Below are 7,522 nucleotides of genomic sequence, written 5' to 3'. Positions count from 1 at the left end.
TAAACATTGGGCAAACTAAGTTTCTAAAGTAGGTTGTGAGTAGGATGTCTAGTTTGTGTATCTTTGTCTCATTTTGTCTAGCTAAAATGTTTTTAAGATTAAATTTGGCTTCCCTAAAGAAGTTATTCGAGGAGACAAATTATGTACCAACCACATCCACTCAATACGATATCTTTTGTATATTAAAGGAATTAAGGAAGAAAATTTTATATTAGAGATTCCATTCTAACAACGACATCATATGCTACACTAGTATTCCAACTAATCAAATATGCTTGGTACACACGTGTGTTGGTATGTCAATGTGGCAAGCACGAATGCTTGCATATGTCTAGATGCACATATATGGGTAGCAAGATTGTTCTTGTGTCATCTAAAAGATAAAAGAACACCTCATAAGGAGTTTCGGTTGATGTTCATGTGTGCTCTTCATTCTTTTTAAGATCATAAACCCATATTGTTTTGGCAATTAGAAACAATTTTGACAAAGGTTCAAATGGAAGATAGAGGTTTGTTGGTCAATTATTGCTTCAACAACACTTTGGTTCTCTCAGAAATTTTCATTGATTTCTTTTTTATAGTCGACATCTACGAGAGATTTAAATGGCGCACATAACGAGAGCCTTGCCATTTCTATCTTTGATTTGTACATTTACAATAAGTCATACAATTAATGGCGATGTCGTGTTGCTTGTGGTACATAGGTGAACCATGTAAAAGTTGCACAAGGTGTGTGTGAAAAGGGTAAGCCAAGGTAAATGGTAGGTACATTGTGTGGGTGTGAGTGTGAGTATGGAAATGGTAATAGACTCTAGTTAGAGAGGGTGTATGTGACAAGGGTAATTTAACCTCAAGGAGAGGACGGGGGGTTGAGAAAAAGCTCTGGCATGTAGCCAAGATGGTCTTGCACATAAATTGGTGGATTAGGGTTCTATTATAAGGGATTAATCAATTTTGATGAGGGTAATGGGTATTATTGCAAACAAATAGGCGATAGGTGTGAAAGCCACCCCTAACTGTAATTGATCAACCTCTAAATACAAACCATGCTTCTATAATTCATTAATGTGTACTCAATCATGTTATTTTTATTTTATTCTACATGTTTTTAATCATACAAATGTTTCTCTCTCTCCACTTGTAAGTGAATAATCTTCGTATGAGCATCCCTTTTGTCCTCTCGTCCAAAACCCCAACTACTCCACCCTTACAAGAACATTTTTGCACGAATTATTGCGCCAATTATCACACATAATTGCTAACATCTAATTCACATTGTATGATATTTAGACAATTCTACGACAAATATACTTTTAAAGATATTATTTGAACATATTTCCTTTTTGACCTACTAAACATTTTTATCTCAAATCTAGTCACAAATTTTACGTAACGTAGAGCAAGAAGACACACTTATTATGCATCACGATTGATAGTGGAGGAGCTTGACCCTGTCTAGACCAACCAATGGACACCAATGCATTCACACGAAAGAGAATGAGTCATATACTTTCCCCTAATTGATCTGATTTCATGTTGATATACCTAGATTACTAATTTCTTCATATAATCCAATCAAATGGATCCTTTATGCATTGTGAATAGCAATCATAGGAAATTGTATAAGGAAAAGCTCAGGGCTTAAAATAGCTTGGCAAAGACAATCAGTCCTTAGCTGAGTTTAAAATATCACGAGCCTCTCTTCAATAAGGAGCCATTGCTAACTTAGTACACTAAACACTTTGGGAACTAGGAGATCATCGCTAAACATAGAGGCCAAAGTTGACATAGGCCCAAAGAGAGAATACAAACACAATTAAGTTGATGGCAAACTAGGTGACAACAGAAGCCCCATCTTTTTGTGGAGAGCGAGTATTGCAGATAGAAAAACTTGATGTTATATCAATATACCAATTTTTGTTTTGATTAGCTACTAGCATAGAGAGAGAAAGTATAAAAAAGCTTAAGAAAGAAAGATATATTAACGTCTTCTAAGACCAAAATTGGCCCATGAGACAAATGGTTTACAACAAAAAATGGGATATTTACCCATTCATCAAAAGTAAAAAATAAAAATAAAAATAGAGTTTTAAGCTAAATAGTTCTAGTAAAATAACAAACATGTTCTACAATGAAGAGAGAGAGGTGTATGTGTCTGGGAGAGTGTAATTTGCTCCTAGTGTGTGGAATGTAGAGATTCTTTGACTCGAAACTATTTCGAATCTGATAGCCACGGGTATAGAGAGAAAGTATGAAAGAAGAGGATGTGAGTCGTGACAAGATATATAGACAAATTACAATATATGTATGTATGTATGTATGTATGTATGTATGTAAATTGTAATGTTGTTTGTTGCCGATGTGTGTGACATGTAGAGTCGATGAGGAAGGTTTTTTCTTCCACTTTTTCACTCGGGACAGCCCCAAATGAATGAAAGAAAGAAAGATAGAGGAAATGCGATGTAAGTTTTGTATGGCCCAAAGTTCTCTATAGTGTGAAACCACCCATATACCAAGCTTGTATCATGTGTGTTTGTTGTTGTTGTTGTTGTGAAGGGATTCCTTCCATAAATTTAACCAAAAAGATTGTAAGGAGCTTGGAGATTTTTTTCCTTTTGCAATGCTATATGATGTATCTGAGGTTTAATGGAAGCTCTGTTACATGAACCTCATCATTCATCACCACCACCACCACCACCACCATCATCTGCTTCTCCTTCTTTAGCTTCATCAAGAAGCAATTACTAACATCTAAATCCATACATAGAAACCATGCTATAATCCAATGACAATGGGGGACAACAATGCCATTCATGATGGGAACAAATTCAGTAATTGTAGCTCAAGCACTACTACACTTAGCCCTAGGAATAGTGACCTCATAACCAACCACAACAACAATAACCTATGGCTATTCACAATCCACAGCCTGCATGATGTGGCTCTTGATGATGATGATGATGATGATGATGATGATGATAGTGGTGGAGGTGGTGATTATGTTAAGAAGCATAATCTCGGGCCGATCAATGATGATGGTGATGATGTTAAGTGTGATCTAATAGCTATGGATGATGATGATGATGATGATGATGGTAAGGACCAGAATTCCGGTGCCATCGCAGTGAATTGTGAAGTCCCCGGTGTTGATTATAATAGAAGCGGAACGGACAATAAGGGCATTCATGGCGATAAGCCCGTGATGGTGCACTTCGACGACCTAATGGCGGTCAATAAGCCACGCCTCCCTATTAATGTGGTCCTCAATAAGCCCCACAAATCGCAAGACCAAGGATGGGCATCCATCCGGGCCTTGCGCCGGAGGCTCGGGCCCGATATCCCCCTAGGTATCGGCCATTTCAAGCTCTTGGAAAGAGTCGGCCATGGCGACATCGGGACGGTCTTCCTGGCCCAGCTAAGGGGCACCTCACATTGCTTCTTCGCCATCAAGGTCATGGACAAAGAGGCCCTCTCCCATCGGAAGAAGCTGGAGAGAATGTACCGAGAGCGGGAGATACTCGGGTTCCTCGATCACCCCTTCCTACCCACGTTGTATGCGCACTTCGAAGCCGAGAAATTCTCGTGCCTCGTCATGGACTTTTGCCCCGGCGGAGACCTCCACGCCCTCCGACAAAAGCAACCAGCCAAACGATTCGGTCTCAAGGCCGCGAGGTGAGATCCTAGTCGATATATCAAGAAGTTGTGATTAGCTAGTAGAATATTATCGGAGACAGCATTGTGGATTCTAGGGCCCTTTCTACATGTATGCTAGGCCCAACCCCATCTTGACAAACTCATAATGTTGAAACTTATAGTAGGGGAATTTGTATCAAGAGGGACACCCTAGGGATCCATGGCCAAACCACCACACCTAGGTGATTGTTATGTAGACCCTATCTTCAAGATAGACTCTCAAAATCAATGGTGTCAACCACACTCTTGGCCCAAAGTCTACTTGTTTCTAGCTAGACATGCTCCGTCTCATCTATGCAAGCTCAATAATCACCTTCAAAAGATCGGATTACGTTGAATCCAAGGCAGAAACATGAGGGAAATTGAGCTCTTTGTGGCTCTTAGAATTACTAGTGAGTGTGACCCATGCGTTTATGCCAAAAGCAACAAGGTCCCTTTTTCTTCATGACAATTGTAAAGACATAGAACTCCGATGCTATGCAACATATATGTGATGTTTTGCATGTCTAATTCGGGTCTTTTCGGGGTGCTTTTCCTTCTAGGTTTTATGCTGCCGAAGTGTTGTTGGCATTAGAGTATCTGCACATGTTGGGCATTGTGTATAGAGACCTCAAGCCCGAAAACGTGTTGGTGAGAGAGGATGGGCACATAATGCTCACCGATTTTGATCTCTCGCTCAAGTGTGAAGTCGAACCGAAGCTATCGAGATGTCCATTATCTACTTCGACCTCGACATCCGGAAGATTTAGCCAGTTCATGAGGTCATTTAGTGTATCCTCGTCGGTCGCTTCGTCCCTCCCGTCTACTCCTATCGTGGGCCACACTTCATTAGATTGTATGGTTGGCTCCGCATCTTGTACCATCCATCCATTCCTCTCGTGCCTTCCAATCTCCGGCACCGCGAGTGCTCTCACTAGAATTAAAGCTCGTCAAGGCCATGAAAAGCATCGGAAAAGCCTCTTCTCCATGTTATTCAATTCAAAGCACATGGGGTACAGCTCGAAGAGTAAAGCAAGCTCCCGCACACCGAGAGCGGGTGAGGTAAGAGCATCAAAAGACACGATGGCCCTTTCTAGCTCTGAAATGAATACCAACAATGTGGAATGCATTGGTGTGAAAGATGGGGCGAAGGCCACCATAGATCGATTACATCATGATATGGTATTAGATAGAAGCGACATGATTGTTATGGACATGGAAGAAGATGTGATGATGAGGGCTTCTAATGTATGTCGTGACGAAATCCCAATGGGAGTGGAACTCATTGCAGAGCCGACCGAAGCCCGATCAATGTCATTTGTCGGGACTCACGAGTATTTGGCGCCCGAGATGATTGATGGGCGAGGCCACGGCAATGCAGTGGATTGGTGGACCTTCGGCATCTTTTTGTATGAACTCCTCTATGGGAAAACTCCATTCAAGGGAGCTAAGAATGAGCACACTCTCTTGAACATCGTCAAACAACCTCTTCGGTTCCCGGAGTGGGGGGGTCATGTGGATCCCGGTGAGCATGCCAAGACCCTTATCGAAGGCTTGCTCGAGAAACTTCCTAGCCAAAGGCTTGGTTCCATCAAAGGGGCGGCCGAGATCAAGCAACACCCATTCTTTCGTGGTGTCAATTGGGCACTCATCCGAAGTGCCGAACCACCGGAGATACCAAACTTCGGCGGATCAAAGTTGAGTACGCAATATCATCAACAACAACAACATCAATATCAACAAGATGACCTCAAAACCAAGGTCTTCACTAGGACACCCTCCAAGGCAGCTTCCCACTTTGATTACTTCTAAAGTTCTCTTGAGGCCTATAAGTCACTGTGTTTTCCCAACCCAAGATACTTCTATAAAGTCATCCCTTGCATTAGGGGCATTGCTTGAATATAATTTTACCATTTAAAAGTGATGTGTGTGTTTATTTGTTTGTAAGTGTGTGTTATATTGGACAAGAGAGTATGTACAAAGGAAATAGTATTTGGCTTTGAGCCTATGCTTAATGTTATCATTAGTCACTTAATGTTCGTCAAAACAAAGACAAAAATTAGGCTTGTACTAATGTAGGGGAAACTCCAATTTTGATTGTTAATCTACCAGAGATTACACAAAACCTTCAAAAAAAATACTCATCATTGTCATCAATAAAATAAAACACATATAAACATGACTTCTCGAATTCATAGACAATTATGCAATTTTTCTCTCCTGAGAATTGGTTGCCCTCGGGCCTCAATCCCTATGTAAATGAATCGTTATTTGTGGTATCATGATTCTGTTACGGATGTGTTGGTGACTTATGGAATGTGAAGTCACTAACGGTTCAAGAAATAGGTCTTCATATTTAGAAACTTTTAAGTGTAGCTTGCCCTCCAGGATCCACTCATGCCATGTAACATGGGTTCTTAGAAGTTAATGAAACCCTCTTTCCTGAAACAAGATCTCAGTCATAATCTTTTAATAATTGTTGTAGAAGTTGTACTTTTTATCTTGTCAATGATATGCTACCTTGATGACGCGTGCCCATTGGCAACAAAAGGCATCATTGTAAGTGTGATGATTGTAAGGTTTCATGTCTTTAATGTTAGGGAAACATTAATGCAATAAGCATTTCAATGTTGAGATTCCATATTTTTAGGAGGTTGGACCTTAAGGGAATGCAAAAATAGGAAATATATAACTCAAAACATGTTTCCCTCCATTCTAACGTAAATGTCTCTTTAAGATTATGAAAATTCATGTGAAATTTCTTGGCCCAAGGTAAAGAGCGAGGATACAAAATGTCGCTAGAGTTGGGAACATTGATTTCGACAGTTTGTAAGGCCACACTATTATTTCTTATCTCGACAATAGTGCAAATAGTGTTCTTCCTTTGGTTGTCTACATATTAAGTGTGATAACATTCAAAACAAAAGCTCTTTCGTAAATGAAATGACAATCCGCCTTTAGGGCTACAAAAGTACGTAAAAACCGATGATAGTATCTGTAATGCCTTTATAGGGAACACGAGCTTTAAGCTATTCTAGGAGTATAAAAATGTGTTTGATGATATTGTTCTTGTATCTATGTACATGTGTACTTACAAATGGTTCTTCAACTCAAACCAAACTTCAATATTAGCTTATAAAATTAAAGTGGGTGTAATATAACTCTATTTTAAGTGGTAATAAAATCTTATTTTAAGTGTATATTCCAAGGTCTTTAGGACATACCGGTAATAAGTCGACCTTGATTCCTAGCACTCCAAAATATAGTCCCAATCATCAACTGTTTGTTTGTATTCTATGCACGATGCCCAATAACATTTCGATCCTTTTTATGTTTGGCTTATTATTTGAGAGAATCTTTGTGCATTTGTCTCGACTTCGAGGTAGTGTAGGGAATCCTTTTGGTCTTTCTTGGGTAGCACTTTAACCTATTCTATAGTCTTCAAGCTCACATCCCAAAGAGCATGTTGGCAACTAAGGCAATTAAAGGTCAATAACAAAACGGCACAACAAAATATCATTGGGTTTGTCATGGATAGATATTATGTATCACATCCCTAACTCGTCGCTTAACCCCGCACTAGAGCATTAATATGAATACTACTCTTCATAGTTGGTCACTATTCAAGCTTATAGTTCGTAATTACTCAATTTCTCACTTAAAGAGGTGGAATTTCACTAACATAAGTATTTCTAGGAGTATTATATATATATCCAATTTATTGGATGTTGAAACTGAGGCGTTTTATGCATATGCAAAAATGTGTTTAGAGCGTAGTTGTTAAAAAATGCTTATTCTACGTTTAGAATACATTTTAGAACTTAGAACTGCCCTTTTATAATATTTCACA

General features: G+C 39.4%; 1 protein-coding gene across 1 annotated transcript; it reads left to right on the top strand.

The window, feature by feature from the left end:
• Positions 1 to 2,537: 2,537 nt before the first annotated feature.
• LOC147853570 (serine/threonine-protein kinase D6PK-like) lies at positions 2,538 to 5,593 on the top strand. The gene is made up of 2 exons (XM_087332074.1): positions 2,538 to 3,672; positions 4,236 to 5,593. The coding sequence occupies exons 1-2, from the start codon at positions 2,786 to 2,788 to the stop codon at positions 5,482 to 5,484; spliced, it is 2,136 nt and encodes a 711-aa protein (XP_087188200.1). The 5' UTR covers positions 2,538 to 2,785; the 3' UTR covers positions 5,485 to 5,593.
• The last annotated feature ends 1,929 nt before the right edge of the window (positions 5,594 to 7,522 follow it).

Source organism: Azolla caroliniana, unplaced genomic scaffold (assembly GCF_043228905.1).
Source record: "Azolla caroliniana isolate FFs.n. ecotype wild unplaced genomic scaffold, voAzoCaro1.0.p SCAF_16, whole genome shotgun sequence".
NCBI lineage: Eukaryota > Viridiplantae > Streptophyta > Polypodiopsida > Salviniales > Salviniaceae > Azolla > Azolla caroliniana.
This window is presented reverse-complemented; position numbering and strand designations above follow the sequence as displayed.